The sequence below is a fragment of the Ornithorhynchus anatinus genome, chromosome 5 (assembly GCF_004115215.2).
Source record: "Ornithorhynchus anatinus isolate Pmale09 chromosome 5, mOrnAna1.pri.v4, whole genome shotgun sequence".
Classification (NCBI taxonomy): domain Eukaryota; kingdom Metazoa; phylum Chordata; class Mammalia; order Monotremata; family Ornithorhynchidae; genus Ornithorhynchus; species Ornithorhynchus anatinus.
The window spans coordinates 18,388,942-18,408,745 of NC_041732.1; the positions used below are offsets into that span (position 1 = coordinate 18,388,942).

General features: G+C 52.0%; 1 protein-coding gene across 3 annotated transcripts in view; it reads left to right on the forward strand.

Moving 5' to 3' along the window:
- Window positions 1–4,707: 4,707 nt before the first annotated feature.
- SLC30A4 (solute carrier family 30 member 4) overlaps window positions 4,708–19,804 on the forward strand; it is a 53,630-nt gene continuing 38,533 nt past the window's right edge. For 2 of the 3 annotated variants that reach the window (XM_029066670.2, XM_029066672.2), the window contains exons 1-2: window positions 4,708–4,871; window positions 15,379–15,833. In XM_029066670.2, the coding sequence (XP_028922503.1) occupies window positions 4,777–4,871; window positions 15,379–15,833 (550 nt within the window). In that variant the 5' untranslated portion in view covers window positions 4,708–4,776. Of the gene's footprint in view, window positions 4,872–13,604; window positions 13,742–15,378; window positions 15,834–19,804 lie in introns of those variants that run through there. The other variant, XM_029066671.2, reaches the window with a different exon arrangement.

The window sequence follows — 19,804 nt, forward strand, 5'->3', positions numbered from 1 at the left end:
GGGTTCGAATCCCGCCCCTGCCGCCTGCCAGCGGTGGGACCGTGGGCGAGTCGCTTCATTCCTCTGGGCCTCAGTGACCTCACCTGGAAAATGGGGATGAAGACGGTGAGTCCCAAGTGGGACCACCCCGATCACCTTGTATCCCCTCCGGCGCTTAGAACGGTGCCCGGCACGTCGTAAGCGCCTAACAAATGCCATCATTGTTATTCCTAGCAGCAGCAGCAGCAGCAGCAGTGGCTTCATTGAACGCTTATTATGTGCAGAGCAACATCATCTTCATGTTACCGATTTGTCCGTTCCAAGCGCTCAGTCCAGTGCTCTGCACATAGTAGGCGCTCAATAAATACTATCGAATGAATGAACGAATCCGTGGTACTCCCCTCACCTACCTCCTCTCCTTCTCCAGCCCGGCCCCCACACTCCGCTCCTCTGCCGCCTCTGACCTCCTTCTTCAAAGCCCTGTTGAGAGCTCACCTCCTCCAGGAGGCCCTCCCAGCCTGAGCCCCCCTTCCCTCTGCTCCTCCTCCCCTCCCCACAGCACTTGCGTCTCTTTGTCCACATTTATTATTCTATTTATGTTATTAATGATGTGCATGATATCTATGAATCTATTGATCTGTTTTGATGGGATCGATGCCCGACCGCTTGTCTTCTTGTGTGTCTCCCCATCTAGACTGCGAACCCGTCGTCGCGTAGGGATTGTCTCTATCCGATGCCAAACTGTGCTTTCCGAGCGCTTAGTACAGTGCTCTGCACACAGTAAGCGCGCAATAAATACGATCGAATGAATGCAGAGCTCTGTGCTAAGCTCTTGGGAGGGTATAATACAAGAGTCAGCGGACAAGTTCCCTGCCCACAACGCATTTGCAGGCCGGAGGGGGAGACAGACGTTAATAAAAAATAAATCATTTATAATATAAATGCATGCATTTGTTCATTTTCTATTGGCCCCAGCCCTCTGCAAAGGAGAAACGCACAAGACACACCCGTGAAGCTGATCTTGTGTGGGTGAGTCAGGCTGATGGTAGGGCATCTTTTTAAATTCCTTATATAATAATAATAATGTTGGTATTTGTTAAACGCTTACTATGTGCAGAGCACTGTTCTAAGCGCCGGGGTAGACACGGGGGAATCAGGTTGTCCCACGTGGGGTTCACAGTCTTAATCCCCATTTTACAGATGAGGTCACTGAGGCACAGAGAAGTGAAGCGACTTGCCCACAGTCGCCCAGCTGACAAGTGGCAGAGCGGGGATTCGAACCCGTGACCTCTGACTCCAAAGCCCGTGCTCTTTCCACTGAGCCATGCTGCTTCTCTACATTCGTGATGAACAGAGCACTCCTAAGTAGAGCTGCTCAAACCTCGGGAAGTCAACAAATATAAAGTTGATGATAATAATAATAATAATGATAATGACATTTGTTAAGCATTTACTCTATGTCAAGCATTGTAGATATAAGATAACCTGTCTGTCCCACATGGGATTCACAGGAGGGAAAACAGGGATTAAATCCTTCTTTTACAGATGAGTTAGTCAGTTGTATTTATTGAGTACCTACTGCGGGCAGAGCACTGTATTAAGCGCCTGGGAGAGTACAATTCAAAAAATAAACACATTCCCTGCCCACATCGAGATTACAGTCTAGAGGAGGAAATGGAGGCCCCGAGAAGTTAAATCGATCGATCGTATTTACGTTGAGCACTTACTGCGTGTGGAGCACTGTACTCCGTGTACAGGGAAGCAGCGTGGCTTTGGAGTCAGAGGTCATGGTTCGACTCCCAGCTCTGCCACTTGTCAGCTGTGTGACTGTGGGTAAGTCTCAACTTCTCTGTGCCTCAGTTACCGCATCTGTAAAATGGGGATTAACTATGGAGCCTCACGTGGGACGACACGATTACCCTGTATCTCCCCCAGCGCTTAGAACGGTGCTGTCCACATAGTAAGCGCTTAACAAATACCCATATTATTATTGTTATTACTCAGTGCTCGGGAGAGTACAAGCCCTTGAGAGAGGACAGCGTACAGAGAGAGTACAGAGAAAATGACTTGCCCAAGGTCACCCAGCAGGTAAATATCACCGTTGCCCCTTCAGAGATCAAAAGGCAGGACCGCCTTCTTGTAAGGGACTTTTCCTTGGGGTGTGGGGTGCGATGAACCATGACGCCATCTAAAATGGGCAACGGGCACTTTATAGCATAACACAACCGTAGCCGACGCAGAGCCAGGTGGCCATTATACAGATAATGCTTCACCAAGGAAAGTTTGGGAGGAGAAGGGAACTTTACATAATCGTACGGTTGACGGTTCCATTTCAGATTTATATAGAACGACTCAGACCGAAAAGTAACAGTGCTCAGTTCCTGTGTTCTCGGTGAAATAGCCTCCGGTACTTAAAGGAATAAGATGTGTGATTACGTTGAGGTGACGCCGCCGGACACCTCTTCTTCGAAAATCGGGGTGCTCGAGTGACTCCAGATTGTCCTTCCAAAGCAGGCAGGAACACTAGCAAAATGGCTCCGGCCTCATACGGGGAAATTGCCTTTCATAATGGAGAATGGAAACTCGATTACAATTTTCTAGGCATTACTGCCATGTGTAGCCTCTGCTCAGAGGGCTGGGTTGAATTCTTGGAGCAGTCCGCCCGGAGAAATCTGGGACGTTTCTGCATCGTGCCCCAAAAGAGAGGCAGCGTGACCCGGTGGATAGAGCACAGACTTGAAAGACCTGGATTCCAAACCCGGCTCCTCGGCTTGTCACTTCTGGCCAGGGCCCGGGCTTGGGAGTCAGGGGTCACGGGTTCTAATGCCGGCTCCGCCACCTGTCTGCGCTGTGACCTTGGGCCAGTCACTTTGCTTCTCTGGGCCTCGGTGACCTCATCTGTAAAATGGGGATTAAGGCTGTGAGCCGGAAAGAGCCTGGGCTTCGGAGTCAGAGGTCATGGGTTCGACTCCCGGCTCTGCCACCTGTCAGCTGTGTGACGGTGGGCAAGTCACTTCTCTGTGCCTCAGTTACCTCATCTGTAAAATGGGGATTAACTGTGATCCTCAGGTGGGACGACCTGATTACCCTGTATCTCCCTCAGCGCTTAGAACAGTGCTCTGCACATAGTAAGCGCTTAACAAATACCAACATTATTATTATTACCCCAGCGCTTAGAACAGTGCTTGGCACATAGTAAGCGCTTCACACATACCATAATTATCATTACTTCACTCTCTGTGCTTCGGTCCCCTCATCTGTAAAATGGGGATGAAGAGTGTGGGCCCCTTGTGGGAAACGGACTGTTTCCAACCTGATTAGCTTCTATCTACCCCAGTGCTTAGAACGGGGCCGGGAGCATAGTGAGCGCTTAACGTACCCATAAAAAAATCCTACCGTAGTCTTCTTGTCTCTTCTGCACTTTGGGAATCTATCGCCGACGTCTCTTCGGATCGTACGGTACCGACCTGTGTATGCTAGATTGATCAGAACTGAGAGCAGGCCACGGACTGAAACCCAGGGAGCCCAGAGGGACAGGCTGGGGTGGCCTGGACGGGTTTCAGTGTGAAGCAGCGTGGCCCAGTGGATAGAGCTCGGGCTTGGTCGTCAGAAGGACCCGGGTTCTGATCCCGGCTCTGACGCCTGTCTGTTGCGGGACCTCGGACAAGTCACTTCACTTCTCTGTGACCTCATTTTACAGCCAGGATTAAGGCGGTCAGCCCCATGTGGGACAGGGACCGTGTCCAACGTGATTGGCTTGTCTCTACCCCAGGGCCCAGTACGGTGCCTGGCACATAGTAAGCGCTTAAGCTCACTGTGGGCTGGGAACGTGTCTACCAGCTGTTATATCGTTATATCGCGCTCTCTCAAGGGCCTAGTACGGTGCTCTGCGCACAGCAAGCGCTCAATAAATGCAACTGATTGATTAACAGATACCACAGAGCAACCTTTGCGTCTCTCCCTATCTCCACCGACAGGTCTCCAATTCTGTCTCTCCCCACTCCAGTCCATTCTTCACTGTGCTGCCCAGATGATTTTTCTACAGCACCATTCAGGCCACGTTGCCCCACTCCTCAAGAACCTCCGGTGGTTGCCCATCCACTTCCGCCTCAGATAAAAACTCTTCACCATTGGGTTCAAACCACTCAATCCCCTTGCCCGCTCCTACCTCACCTCGCTACCCTCCTATTACAACCCAGCCCGCACGCATCTCTCCTCTAATGCCAACCTGCTCGCTGTCCCTCCATCTCTTCTATCTCACCCCGGACCCCTCGCCCACGTCCTGCCTCTGGCCCGGAACGCCCTCCCTCCTCAAATCCGACAGATAACGACTCTCCCCCCCAGGCTTCACGGCCTTACTGAGGGTCCGTCTCCTCCTGGAGGCCTTCCCGGACTAAGCCTCCCCTTTCCTCTTCTCCCACTCCCTTCTGCGTCGCCTTGACTCGCTCCCTTTATTCATCCCCCCCTCCCAGCCCCACAGCACTTAGGTCCATACCTGTCATTTCTTTATTTCTATTCATATCTGTCTCCCCTCCTCCAGACTGTAAGCTCCTTGTGGGCAGGGAATGTCTGTTTATTATTCTGTTGTCCTCTCCCAAGCACTTACTACAGTGCTTTTCACACAATAAACGCACAATAAATACCACTGAATGAATGAATGAATGGACTTTATTTTTACACAGGCTCTTTACTGTCCCATTGGTTAATGATTCCCCATCACCTCTCTCTGCCTGTGCCCTTTCGGGTTGTGGCGTAGCCCAGGCAGGCGGGAGATGGCAGAGCGGAAGGCAAAGCAGAATGGCACGGAACAATCCGAAAATGAGTGACCCGCCTGGGCTAAAGGCTTCAATAACCCCCCAACACCAAGAGGGACCCGAGACAACGCCCGAGCAGTAAGAGCCAAACTTTACATGCTACTCTAGGGTGGGCGACCTGATTTTTTCTGGGAGTGCCGGACGAGACGTCGGAGAGGCCGTGTTCAAAGAGCTCTGTGATTTGGAGCCCGCCGTGACCTAACTGCATGCAGCGCCGTACGTTGATGTCATCGGTCGTATTTATTGAAGCGCTTACTGTGTGCACAGCACTGTGCTACACACTTGGGAGAGTGTAATAGAACGATAGACACGCTGCTCCACGCCGCTGCTTCATGGTAACGGCCGTTGGTATTTCTAGGCGTTCAGCCCTGTGCTAAATGCTGCGGTTGATCCTTGCCAACTCACTCAGCAGGGTTGAGGAAGGCCGGGGGTGGGAATGGAAAGGGAAGAGGAATAGGGAGAGGGAGAGGAGAGGGAGAAAAATAAAGGGGGAGGGAGAGATTGGGAGGAAAAAACGGGAGACAAAAAAAAGGGGAAGGAGAAGAGAATCGATCAGTTAATCAGTTACATTTATTGAGCGCTTGCTGTGCGCAGATACTAAGTGTCTGAGAATGTACAGTACAGAAGTGTTGGTAAAGGTGATCTCTGCCTTCAAGGGATTTACAATCTAGTGGGGGGAGACAGCTCTGAAAATACAGATGGGGAAGTGCAGAGTAAAAGGATAAACAATAGTAATGGTGTGCTTACCGTGTGCAGAGCACTGTACTAAGCCCTGGGAAAGAACAGACAGGTGGGAATTGAACACGGTCCCTGTCTGCCTTGGGCTCACACTCTAAAAGCTTAATCATAATAATGATAATAATAATGATGGTATTTGTTAAGCGCCTCCTATGTGTCAAGCACTGTTCTAAGCGCTGGGGTGGATACAAGGTAATCAGGTTGTCCCATGTGGGACTCACAGTCTTGGTCCCCATTTTACAGAGGAGGGAACTGAGGCATGGAGAAGTGAAATGGCTCGTTCAAGGTCACACAGAAGACAAGTGGCGGAGGCGGGATTAGATCCCACGACCTCTGACTCCCGAGGCCGGGCTCTTTTCACTCAGTCACGCTGCTTAAGTGGGGAGAAGGGATTAAGGTCAGACTCACCAAGAGAAGCACTTGGCCTAATGGATGGAGCACGGGCCTGGGACTCAGAAGGTCCTGGGTTCCAATTCTGGTTCTGCTCCTTGTCTGCTGGGTGACTTTAAGCAAGTCAGTCACTCTCTGTTCTTCAGTTTCCTCATCTGTAAAATGGGAATTAAGACCGCAAGCCCCCTGTGGGAGATGGACCGTGTCCAGACTGGTTTGTATCAACTCCAGCTCTTTAGTATAGTGCCTGGCGTCACTGTGGACGGCACGACCGTCCTTCCCGTCTCACGAGCCCGCAACCGCGGTGTCGTCCTTGACTCCGCTCTCTCATTCACCCCACGCATCCGATCCGCCACCAAATCTGCCGGTCTCACCTTCACGACATTGCCAAGATCCGCCCTTTCCTCTCCATCCAAACTGCTCCCTTGTTGGTACATTCTCTCATCCTATCCCGACTGGATGACTGCATCAGCTTCCTTTCTCATCTCCCAGCCTCCTGTCTTTCCCCATTTCAGTCTATACCCCACTCCACTGCCTGGATTATCTTTCTACAGAAACGCTCCGGGCACATCACCCCCCTCCTCAAAAATCCCCAGTGGTTGCCTATCAACCTTTGCATCAAGCAAAACCTCACTCTTGGCTTCAAAGCTGTCCATCCCCTTGCCCCCTCTTACCTCATCTCCCTCCTCTCCTTCTCCAGCCCGGCCTGCACACTCCCCTCTTCTGGTGCCACTCACCTCCTCACTGGGCCTCGTTAGCGCCTGTCCCGCCGTCGACCCCTGGCCCACATCCTACCTCTGGCCCGGAACGCCCTCCCTTCTCACATCCGCCAAACTAACTCTCTTCCCCTCTTCAAAGCCCTCCTGAGAGCTCACCTCCTCCAGGAGGCCTTCCCGGACTGAGCCCCCCTTTTCCTCTGCGCCTCCTCCCCTCCCCATTGCCCCGACTCCCTCCCTCTGCTCTGTATATTGGTACATATTCATTCTATTTATTTTATTGATGTATATATATCATTCTATATATCTATTTTAATGCTAGTGATGCCTGTCTACTTGTTTTGTTTTATTGTCTGTTTCCCCTTTCTAGACTGTGAGCCCGTGGTCGGGTAGGGGTCGTCTGTTGCCGAACTGTACATTCCAAGCACTTAGTACAGTGCTCTGCACACAGTAGGTGTTCAATAAATACGATTGAATGAATTTGAATGATTGAATGAATGAATTGAATGAATAGGTGCTTACCAAATAGCATTTAAAAAAATGTGGACAGAATCGTCCAGTCGTGATAGCCACGTTTATTGAGCTCTTATTATAAATGGAGCGCTGTACTGAGCGGTTGGGAAAGTACAATATAACAGAGTTGGTAGACACGTTGCCTGCCCACGACAAGCTCTAGACGGGGAGGAAAGGAAAGAGAGTTGGGATAGGAGGTCGGCCCCTGGGAAGGGAGGGTGGGCCTTGGCCCCCAGCGGGCCACGGACCTGGTCCCCGGCCTCAGGGCCCGGCCCCTCGCCGCTCTGACGGTTACCCCCTCCGTGATCCGCACACGGAGGGAATTTCTACCCCTCGAGTCAGTCGGAAGGAAGTCCCCGGAGACGCGTGCTCTCAGAGGCTCTTCAAGTAATAATAATAATAATAATAATGTTGGTATTTGTTAAGCGCTTACTATGTGCCAAGCAGTGTTCTAAGTGCTGGGGTAGATACAGGGTAATCAGGTTGTCCCACGTGAGGCTCAATGTCTTAATCCCCGCTTTACAGATGAGGGAACTGAGGGACTGAGAAGTGAAGTGACTTGCCCAATAATTGTGATATACATTAAGCACTTATGGTGTGCCAGGCACCGTACTAAGCACTGTACGGGTGTGTGAAACAAGCAAATCGGATTGGACACAGTCCCCTGTCCCCCATGGGGCTCATAATCTCAATCCCCATTTTACAAATGAGGGGACTGAGGCCCAGAGAAGTGGCTTGTCCCAGGTCTCGCAGCAGACAAGCGGCAGAGCCAGGATTAGTACCCAGGACCTTCTGACTCCCGGGCCCGTGCTCCATCCGCTAGGCCGTGCTGCTTCTCATGGCCCCTTCTCTCCAGTTTTCTGAGCCTCCTGGGAGGGAGGCCGGTGGAGGAACAACTTCCAGCCTGGCCTTGGCGGGGGATGATTCGGCAGAAACCCTCTGCCCTCATTAGCGCCGTTAGGAGAACCTGGGCGGGAAGGGGTCGGGGGGCCTCTGGTCCTGATGCTCAGCGACGATCTTGGCTCTCCATACGCCATTTTCCAGTTTAAAGGAGCGGGACAGTCCGGCTACTTCAAGGTCCCGAAAGGGAAGGATGGTGTCTATGCTCAACAGTCAAATTTACAATAACTATATTGTACAAAATTACAATATTTGTTAAGCGCTTACCGCGAGCCAGGCGTCGTACTAAGTGCTGGGGTGAATATACAGTCCTGTCCCCCGTGGGGCTCACAGTCCCAATCCCCCTTTTACAGGCGAGGTAAGCAAATCCCAGAGAAGCGGAGCGACTTGCCCGAGGTTACACAGCAGACCAATTGCGGAGCCGGGATTAGAACCCACGACCTCCTGACTCCTAGGCCCCGGGCGCTACGCCGTGCTGCTTTTCTATGGCGTACAAACTAAAGGTTCCCAATCTTTTTTTATAATGGTACTTGTTAAGCACTTACTGTGTGCCAGACATTGTACTAAGCACTGGGGTAGCTACAAGTTTATCAGGATGGACACGGTCCCTGCCCCACGAGGGGCTTACCATCTTCATCCCCGTTTTACAGATGAGGGGACCGAGGCACACTGTGAGCCCGTCACTGGGCAGGGATGGTCTCTATCTGTTGCCGAATTGTCCATTCCAAGCGCTTAGTCCAGTGCTCTGCACATAGCAAGCGCTCAATAAATACTACTGAAAATGAATGAAGCGACTGGCCCAAGGTCACCCGGCAGCCGAATGGCGGAGCCGGGATTGGAGTTCCCGCGCTGCAAACGGTCAATCCAGCGATGGAATTTATTGAGCATTTACTATGTGCAGAGCACTAAGTTCTAAGCTCTCGGGAGAGTATGGTACAAACAGAGTTGGGAGACGCGTTTCCCGTCCCACAAGGAGCTAACAGTCTAGAGGGCTACAGTCTGGACCGGTCCAGTGGTTTTCAGTCATAGCCACATGCGGACACTCTGAAAAAAAATCTCAGTGCCAGAAGAAAGTCTTCGGATCTCAAAGGACCCAGGAAAGAGCATGGATGCGGGTGTCCGAAGACCTGGGTTCTAATCCCAGCTTTTCCATTCGCCTCCCGAATGGAAGTCGTTTGACTTCTCTCTGCCTCGGTTCCCTCATCTGTGAAGAGGGGATTAAATATTTGTCCTCCCTCCTTAGACCGTGAGCCCAGTGAATGACAGGGGCCGTGTCAATCAGTGAATCCAGGGGAGTTACTGAGCGCTTACCCAGTGCAGGGCATTGTACTAAGCGCTTGGGAGAGTATAATTCAACAGAGTTGGCAGGCGCAAATTCCCTGCCCACGATGAGCTTACAGCCTAGAGTGGGGGGTCGGACATGAAGGCAAATAAGTGAATTTTGGATATGTGCTATGGGGCTGAAGGTGGAGTGAATATCCAGGGCTTGAAGGGTGCCAAGGGCAATTTATCCCAGGGTTTAGTACAGTGTTTAACACCGCAGTCAGAAGAGTACAGTACAGTGCAGGACTGAAGAAGCAGCGTGGCCTCGCTCTGCCACCTGGGCAGGTTACTTAACTTCACGGTGCCTCCACTGTCTTATCTGTAAAATGGGGATTGAGATTGTGAGTCCCATGTGGGACAGGGACCGTGACCTACCGGATTTACTTGTATCGACCCCGGTGCTTAGAACGGTGCTTGGCACATAGTAAGCGCTTAACAAATACCACCATTATCATTACCATTACCTAGTAAGCGCTTAACTATCGTTAAAAGAGTGTGTCCGCTCAGATAAAGTATTCTGATCTCCCGGGATATAAAAACGCAGTTTGGTTTCAATTAGAGAAGCAGCGCGGCTCAGTGGAAAGAGCCCGGGCTTGGGAGTCAGAGGTCGTGGGTTCTAATCCCGGCTCCGCCACCTCTCAGCTGTGTGACCTTCCCTTCACTTCTCGGTGCCTCAGTTCCCTCGTCTGTAAAATGGGGATGAAGACTGTGAGCTTCACGTAGGACAACCTGATGACCTTGTATCTGCCCCAGTGCTTAGAACAGTGCTCGGCACTCAGTAAGCGCTTAACAGATACCAACATTATTATTAATTGTCTAGATATTTCAAAATTCAAGGTTTCCTTGGCCTGAAAAGGGGTGGGTTTTTTTTTTTAGGTCTCCATTATTCAAGCAGTTTGTGAACAGGGACCCAAGGTGGCTCTCCAACTAAGCTCCACATTAGGGAGGCAGTGTTTTCTAATAATGGAAGCAATAGAAGTAAAAATCTGTGTTTCCCAGGCTTTTCGTGTGTATCTAGGGATTTCTCTTTTGACCCGGGGCTCTCTCTGCAGTTTTCATTTTTATCGACGGAAGTCAGTGAGGAGGCAGGAGGGTGAAGAAAACAAGAGGGCGGGAGCAATCTTTATTTGATGGAAGCAGATAAACTGAGCAGGAAAGAGGAGGGTCTTAGCCTGGAGGAAGTCCTCTTGAAGCTCCAGGGCGGGTGCTTCGGGAATCCACCGGACTGTAAGGTCTTTGCGTGGAGGGAACTACCAACTCTGTTTTAGCGTCTTCTCCCAAGCACTTAGTACAACCCTCTGCATACAGTGAGCGTTCAATAAGTATGAATGTTTGATCGATCGAACCTGTCACTGCCAACTTCATAGGACTGTTAGCTTGTCGTGAGCGTGCCCACTAACTCCACCATACTGAACTCGCCCAAGCGCTCAGTACAGCGTTCTTCACAGAGTGAGCGCTCGATGTGCAGCGGGATGGGCCGGCGGGTGCCGTGGGCACCTTCTGCCCAGCGTGCCCGCCCATCCCGCTCAGGGTCGGGACTGGTCAGTGGGGGTCGGGCGGTCCGCTGCCGGGGCTCAGACAGGTATCCGCTCCATTCCCCACCCCGATGTCCCGCAGGTCGTCCGGGCCGGATCCCTCTACCCGTTGTCTGCACTGGCTCTAAGGGCCAGATGAGGGGTGAGGGCCGGAGATGGGGGGTCAGGACGTGGCGGGGGGAGGCGGGGTAACAGAGGGCCGTGGGGGCAGAGGGCCGGGGGTGATGAGGGCTCAGGGGAAGGCCTGAGGGTGCGGGGTCGGGGCTGAGGGTGGAGGATGGAGGAGGGGGCTGTGAGGGTTTGTGTGTTGCTAGGGGCTGGGGTCAGGGGTCAGGGGTTGGGGGCTGAGGTTGGAGGAGGGAACTGTGAGGGTTTGTGGGGTGCTGAGGGCTGGGGTCGGGGGTCAGGGCTGAGGATGGAGGATGGAGGAGGGAGCTGTGAGGTTTCATGGGGTGCTGGGGGCCAGGGTCGGGGGTCAGGAGTCCGGGGCCCTGGAGGCCCTGGGGGTGGGGGCAGAGCCAGGCCGGTACCGGGGTGGGGGGAAGAGGAGTCTAAAACTGAGCTCCTTATCTTCCCTCCCGAACCCTGTCCTCTCCCCGACTTCCCCGTCACTGTGGACGGCCCGACTGTCCTTCCCGTCTCACGGGCCCGCAACCTTGGTGTCGTCCTTGACTCTGCTCTCTCATTCACCCCACACATCCGATCCGTCACCCACACCTGCCGGTCTCACCTTTACAGTATGGCCAAGATCCGCCCTTTCCTCTCCATCCAAACTGCTATCGTGCCGGTACAAGCTCTCATAGTATCCCGACTGGATTATTGTGTCAGTCTTCTCTCTCATCTCCCTTTCTCCTGTCTCTCCCCGCGCCAGTCTATTCTTCATTCTGCTTCTCGGATCATCTTCCTGCAGAAATGCTCTGGGCATGTCACTCCCCTCCTCAAAAACCTCCAATGGTTGCCTATCAACCTTCACATGAAGCAAAAACTCCTCACTCTTGGCTTCAAAGCTCTCCATCACCTTGCCCCCTCTTACCTCTCCTCCCTTCTCTCTTTCTACTGCCCACCCTGCACGCTCCGCTCCTCTGCCACTCACCTCCTCACCGCCCCCCGTTCACGCCTATCCCACCGTTGACCCCCGGGCCACGTCCTCCCCCGTCCTGGAACGCCCTCCCTCCTCACCTCCGCCAAACTAACTCTCTTCCCCCCTTCAAAGCCCTACTGAGAGCTCACCTCTTCCAGGAGGCCTGCCCAGACTGAGCTTCCCCTTTTCTCTATACTCCTCATTTGAATATATTATTTATGACCCTGTTTATTTTGTTCATGAGGTGTACATCCCCTCGATTCTATTTGTCTCGATGATGTTGTCTTGTTTTTGTTTTGTTCTCTTTCGCTCTGCCGCCCGTCTCCCCCGTTTAGACGGTGAGCCCGTCATTGGGCAGGGATGGTCTCCCTGCCGAACTGTTCATTCCAAGCTCTTAGTACAGTGTTCTGCGCACAGTAAGCGCTCAATAAATACTATTGGATGAATATATTTTTATTACCCTATTTATTTGATTACCCTATTTATTTTGTTAATGCGGTGTACATCCCCTTGATTCTATTTATTGCGATTAAGTTGTCTTGTTTCTGTCCGTCCATTTCCCCCGATTAGACTGTAAATCCGTCAATGGGCAGGCATGGTCTCTCTCTGTTGCCCAATTGTCCATTCCCAACGTTTAGTACAGTGCTCTGCCCATAGTAAGCGCTCAATAAATATTATTGAATGAATATATTTTTATTACCCTATTTATTTTGTTAATGAGGTGTACATCCCCTTGATTCTATTTATTGCGATTGTTGTTATGTTTTTGTCCGTCTCCCCCCGGTAAGCCCGTCGATGGGCAGGGACGGTCTCTCTCTGTTGCCGAATTGTCCATTCCAAGCGCTTAGTACAGTGCTCTGCACATAGTAAGCGCTTAACAAATACCAACATTATTATATAGAGCAGCAGCGTGGCTCAGTGGAAAGAGCCCGGGCTTGGGAGTCCGAGGTCATGGGTTCGAATCCCGACTCTGCCACCTGTCCGCCGTGTGACTGTGGGCAAGTCGCTTCACTTCTCTGGGCCTCAGTTCCCTCATCTGGAAAAGGGGGATTGACTGGGAGCCCCACATGGGACAACCCGATGACCCTGCATCTCCCCCAGCGCTTAGAACAGTGCTCTGCACAGAGTAAGCGCTTAACAAATACCAACATTATTATTATTACTATTGAATAGAGAAGCAGCGTGGCTCAGTGGAAAGAGCATGGGCTTTGGAGTCAGAGGTCATGAGTTCGAATCCCAGCTCTGCCACTTGTCAGCTATGTGACTGTGGGCAAGTCACTTCACTTCTCTGTGCCTCAGTTACCTCATCTGTAAAATGGGGATTAAGACTGTGAGCCCCACGTGGGACATCCTGATTCCCCTGCGTCTACCCCAGCGCTTAGAACAGTGCTCGGCACATAGTAAGCGCTTAACAAATACCAACATTATTATGAATGAATGAATGAATGAATGAATGAATGTCGCGCAGGCGCACGGCTCCCCCTCCCCTCCGGGCCTCCCCCGCCCTCCCCCTTCCCCCCGAGCTCCCGCGGCGCATGCGCGCTGCCTGGGCCGAGCCGAGCCGAGCCGAGCCGAGCCGAGCCGAGCCGAGCCGAGCCGAGCCGAGCCGAGCCGAGCCGAGCCGGTGCTGCCTGTCAGAGGCCCGGAGCTGTCGGGGCCGCGGGACGGACCGACCCCCCTCTCCTGCTCCCCCGTGCTCCCCCGTGCTCCCCGCTGCTCCCCGGCCGAGGCGGCAATGTGAGCGCCGACCAGGTACGGAGATGCACCGGACAGGCCCCCCGCCCCACACTCTGGCCCTCTTCTGCCCTGCCCTTTGCCCCCTCCTCTGCGGCACCCCTGTTCTGCCCATGCCTTTTGCCCCGCCCCACCCCGTGCCCCTGTTCCGCCCTGCCCTTTGCCCCCTGCTCTGCAAGCAGCCCTGTCCTTCCCTTGCCCCTTTGCCCTGCCCCACACCGTGCCCCTGTTCTGCCCTGCCCTTTGCCCCCTGCTCTGCATAGCACCCCTGTTCTTCCCATGTCCTTTGCCCTGCCGCACACCGTGCCCCTGTTCTGCCGTGGCCTTTGCCCCCTGCTCTGCACGGCACCCTGTTCTGCCCATGCCTTTTGCCCCGCCCCACACCGAGCCCCCAGCTGGGCGTAGCACCTCCGTTCTGCCCGGGTCCCCGACCCCACACTGTGCCCCTGTTCTGCCGTGTCCCGTGACCTCTCCTCTGCACGGCCCCCTTCTCCTACCCATGCCCTTTGCCCTGCCCCCCACTGTGCCCCTGTTCTGCCTGCCCTGTGCCCTCTGCTCTGCATAGCACCTCTGTTCTGCTCGTACCCCTGACCCCTCACTGCACCCCTGTTCTGCCGTGTCCCGTGACCCCTCCTAATAATAATAATGATGATGGCATTTGTTAAGCGCTTACTATGTGCAAAGCACTGTTCTAAGCGCAGGGGAGGATACAAGGTGATCAGGTTTCCCACGTGGGGCTCACAGTCTTACTCCCCATTTTACAGTTGAGGGAACTGAGGCCCAGAGAAGTGAAGTGACTTGCCCAAAGTCACACGGCTGACAAGCGGTGGAGCCGGGATTCGAACCCATGACCTCGGACTCCCCAGCCCGGCCTCTTTACACTGAGCCACGCTGCTGCTGCCCTGCATGCCCCCCCCCCACCAGTTCTGCCAAGCCCTTTGCCCCTTGTTCTGCATAGCACCCCTATTCTGTCCATGCCCTTTGCCCTGCCCCACACTGAGCCCCTGCTCGGCCAAGCCCCGGGCCCCCGGCTGGGCGTGGCACCTCTGTTCTGCCCATGTCCTTTGCCCTGCCCCAACACTGAGCCCCTGCTCAGCCATGCCCCGGACCCCCAACTGGGTGTAGCACCTCTGTTCTGCCCATGCCCTTTACCCTGCCCCACACTGTGCCCCTGTTCTGCCGTATCCCGTGACCCCTCCTCCGCATGGCCTCCCGTTCTTCCCATGTCCCTTGCCCTGCCCACACCGTGCCCCTGCTCTGCCATGCCCCGTGCCCCTTGCCCTGAACGACCCCCTAGTCCTGCCCGGGCCCTGTGCCCTCCACAGCACTGCTCTTCTGCCCCTTACCCCACGTTGTGCACCTGTTCTGCCTGTGCCCTCTGCCCTGATCATGGCCTTGCCCCTCTCTACACTTGTCTTAGGTACCGGGACGTGGCTTTGGGTTTCCCTCCCGCCTAGAGGTACCTGTGTCATCTCTCCACTCCCCTCAACCTCTGAAATAGACACCCCCGCCCCCCGACCTTTATTCCATAGGCACCAGGGTAAGGGTCACAGTGAAGACCCTCACCCACACTCTGTAGACTCAGAAGGAGGTTTTCTCCGGCCCCCAAAGAGTCCCCTCCCATAACTCTCCCCATTACCGTTGGTCTTCCACAGGACGGGGAAGAGGGCCCCACGTTTCCACTTGGAAACCCAAGGGGCTCCGGCGTCTCCGGCTATGGCCCGGGCCGGGGCCTGGGGCCGCCTCAAGTCCCTGCTGAGGAAGGATGACGCCCCCCTGTTCCTCAACGACACCAGCGCCTTCGACTTCTCGGACGAAGTCGGGGGCGAGGAGGACGTGCCCCGGTTCAACAAACTCCGCGTGGTGGTGTCGGACGATGGCTCCGAGGGGCCGGAGACGGCCGCGAACGGGGCCCGCTCGGCCTTCCAGGCCGACGACATCTCCCTGCTGGACCCGGACTGCCCCACCCCCGTTAGCCAGCGGGCTCTCAGGGGAGACCCCTGTGACACCTGCAGCAGGCAGAAGGAACTGGTGAAACAGAAGAAGGTGAAAACCAGGCTGATCCTCGCGGCCCTTCTCTACCTCCTCTTCATGGTCGGGGAACTCGTAGGTGAGTTTGGGGGTTCGCCCGCCGCCTCTCCGGCCACGTTTGTCCGTCTATCTGTCTCTCTGGCGCCAGCGCTTAGAACGGGGCCTGTCACATAGTAAGCGCTTAACAAATGCCATCATCATCACTGTTTTGTTATACGTCTCCCCCCTTCTAGACTGTGAGCCCGTTGTTGGGTAGGGATCGTCTCTATTTGTTGCCAAATTGTACTTTCCAAGCGCTCACTACAGTGCTCCGCACACAGTAAGGCGCTCGATAAATGAATGAATGAATCTCTCCCCCTCTAGATCGTAAGCTCGCTGTGGGCAGGGAATGTATCCGCTGATGTGTCTGTGGGCCGGGAGTGTGTCTCTGTGTTTGCTCGACAAACAGTAAGCACTCAGAGAGCGCACAGAACGTGGGACTGGGAGTCGGAAGGTCATGGGTTCTAATCCTATCTCTGCCACTTGTCCGCTCTGTGACCATGGGCAAGTCACTTCACTGGGCCTCAGTTTCCCCATCTGTAAAATGAGAATTGAGACCGCGAGCCCCGTGCGGGACAGGGACTGTGTCCAACCTGATTTGCTCCTATCCACCCCAGCGCTTAGTACAGTGCTTGGCACATAGGAAGTGTTTAACGAACACCATTATTATTATTATTATTAAAATGCATACGATTGAACGAATGAATTTGGAAAAGCAGAAGGGCTTTCTTTTTGTACCCCTGGAAGGTAGGTTTAGGCAGTCAGGCAATCGTATTTATTGAGGTGCTTACTGTGTGTGGAGCACTGTGCTGAGCTCTTCAGCTTAGTACAGAAATTCAGCCCTTCTGTGCGTCCTCTCGAAGGAGAACGTTTGTAAGACACACCCAAGAGACCGCCGGTTCCGTTGGTCAAGCAGATTAGAACGGGCAACCAAGGGAAGGTGTCAGAGTCTCAGTCTCTGGGAGAGATCGCAGCTTTCACCTTTCCTTTTCTCCCCACCTCTGATGAGTCGATTGTAATCAGAATGGAAGATGTTTTTTTTTTTTAATCAACTTAGAACCATAGTTTCCTCTTGGTGTTTTAAAGTTGCGTTAAAAGACTTCCCTCAAGTTTCATTTCTGCATCCTGAGCAAAAAAAAAAAAGAGAAGAAAAACAATGGTTCTAGGAAGACATTTGATTTTAATCTTCAATTTCAAGGCCTGATTTGCATGGCTGTGTCCCAAGGTTACCCGCTCTTTCCCGTCTGCCTTCAGGGGCGAGGATGCCAACAGCTACCACCTGAATCACTCGACATAGATGAGTTTGTACATCTGTCGACTGGTCCCAGCTCTGCCGCTTGTCAGCTGTGTGACGGCGGGCAAGTCACTTAACTTCTCAGTGCCTTAGTTACCTCATCTGTAAAATGGGAATGAAGACTATGAGCCCCACGTGGGACAACCTGATTCCCCTGTGTCTACCCAGCGCTTAGAACAGTGCTCTGCACATAGTAAGCGCTTAACAAATACCAACATTATTATCTTGGAGCCTCACGAGAAACCGAAGAGTTAATTTAAAAGCCCCGGGAGCCTCGGTTAAGAACTCTTTGAAAAAAATCCCAGCTTTCTAAAGTTAATAATAATAATGTTGGTATTTTGAAAAGCCTTCCCCTGGCCCCTCCGAGAGTGGAGACCGGCCCTTTATCAAGCCGCGAGTTGTGGGAATTTCGGAGTGGGGGCCGGGGCCGGTAACTGCTTGGTTTGAGCATAGGTTCTAACCAGAGCGGTGAACGTGGCCTGATCTCGCCGTTTTCTGTGCAGATTAGAGTCCAGCGTGGTGACATGTTTATGTCTCCCAGCTGTTGTTCCTTTTGTTTGACCAGCAGGATGTCCAAGGACTTGGTGTTGCGGTTTTTCCGTACCTCTTAAACCTCCAAAATAAACGGACAGGGCGCAGCCATTGAGTGGAGCTGCTGCCTTCTTGCCAGGTGTTCAGTGGGCTTAATATTCTTTACCTCTTCCACTCTCCTAACTCTAAACAGTGAACTTGAGATGATGCTTTTAGTGAAAGTTGCAGCTTCTGCTCTTCAGAGTAGGATGCTCAATTTGACAGTGCCCTGAACTTCGTGTCTTATGGTGGTAATCGATCAACCAGTCGTATCTGTCTGGCGCTTACTGGGCACCATACTAAGCACTTGGGAGAGTACACCGTGTCGGAGTTGGTAGACCCGTTCCCTGACCTCGAGGAGCTTACATTCTAGAGGGAGAGACAGACATTAACATAAATAAAAGTTACGGCTATTACCTAAGTGCGGTGGGGCTGAGGGAAGGATGAATAAAGGGAGCAAATGCAAGAGCGAGTAATATTGCTTCTGGGGCATTTTTATTAAAGTAATAAATGTATTAACGCTACAGTGCAGTTTCATTGAAATCAAACTGCATTGTAGTGGTAATACATTTATTACCTTAATAAATTACCTTATTACCTTAAAATCGTGGAACATTGGGTCACAGCCTTTAAAGTTATTTTTTATAAACTGGGGTCAGGTGTTCCTCGCAGTAATACTTCAGGATAATAAGCGTCTGGGGCCTTCTATCCCAGTTTATGAGCATTCTTAATTTCTCCTCAGCTAAATCCTGAGCAGAAAAAAGAATCCCATTCCTTTATTTGTACAAAGGTGGTATTGAGATCTGCCATTTGCCAAAGGTTTGGTAAACTCTCTGGTCAATTTTGTTTTGAACGTTTTCTCGTTTGTTGGGTACTCAAAGGATTGTGCTGTGATACACAACTTAACTGGACTGACAATATCGAACAGTTAACCTGGGGTGTATTTATAGTTAAGCTTTTTGTAAGGAGAATAAGTATTAGTGCTTTAAATTTGGAACTGCAGATCAGTAAAAATGAAAAGTGTTAAGACTCTGCTTACAAAAAGAAGCATAAATCCTTTTTTTAGATGTAACTGGATGTCTTTACTAGAAATTAGTATTTGAAACGACCCTGTGCTGTAGCCCAACTCCTGAGAATTTTGCCCATGTGACTACAGTAATAATCCAAATTCACACCTGAATACTTTTGCTGATAGAGAAGTTCTGTGCAAAACAGTGATTTTTTTCCTTACTACTAATAGAAAAATGAGTTCTTTGTTCTATCATAGAGTCAGTTTAAGAGTCCTTCAGTCATAATTTACTCATTCCGAATGTGCAGTAAATGTGTATGGCACAGTCACTTTCGATCCAGACTACCAACCAGGTTTAAGGAAGGTAACATTATTACCATCTAGATGAAGAGTCAGAAGTGTTTTCAGGATCCACACTCAGCGAGTTTATATTTTCAACGTCACCTCGCACTGTCCCTAGATTTCACATTTAGGGCAGTAGGTTTTAAACCCCTTACGAAAGGAAGAAGTGAGGAAAGATCTACGGAATGCCAAGTAACTTCTGAAAAGAATGTGGGGTTAGAATTAAGGTCGCTAGCCCTTCTGCCAGTGCTGGTGATCATCACCCCAAGTGAGCACCACTTTGCAAGGCGAAATGTACGTACAGAGCATTTTCTTCAACTAATACTGTGTTTCTCCCCCCTCCAGACTGTGCTTCTTTCTTTTATTCATTCAGTCGTATTTACTGAGCACTTGCTGTGTGCAGAGTCCTGTATTAACAGGTAGAGACTATCCCTTCCCAACAGCGGGCTCACAGTCTAGAAGGGGGAGACAAAACAAGTGGACAGGCATCACTACCATCAAAATAGATAAATAGAACCACAGATAAGTGCACATCATTAATAAAATAAATAGAGCGATAAATATGTAATAAATCTATACAAGTGCTGCGGGGAGGGGACATATCTACCAACTCTGTTGTATTGTACTCTCCCAAGTCCCTAGTACAGGGCTCTACACATAATAACCGCTCAATCAATAGAGAGGCAGCGTGATCTAATTGATAGAGAATGGGTCCGGGAGTCAGAAGAACCTGGGTTCTCATCCTGGCTCCGCCACATGTCTGCTGCGTGACATTGGCAAGTCACTTCCCTTCTCT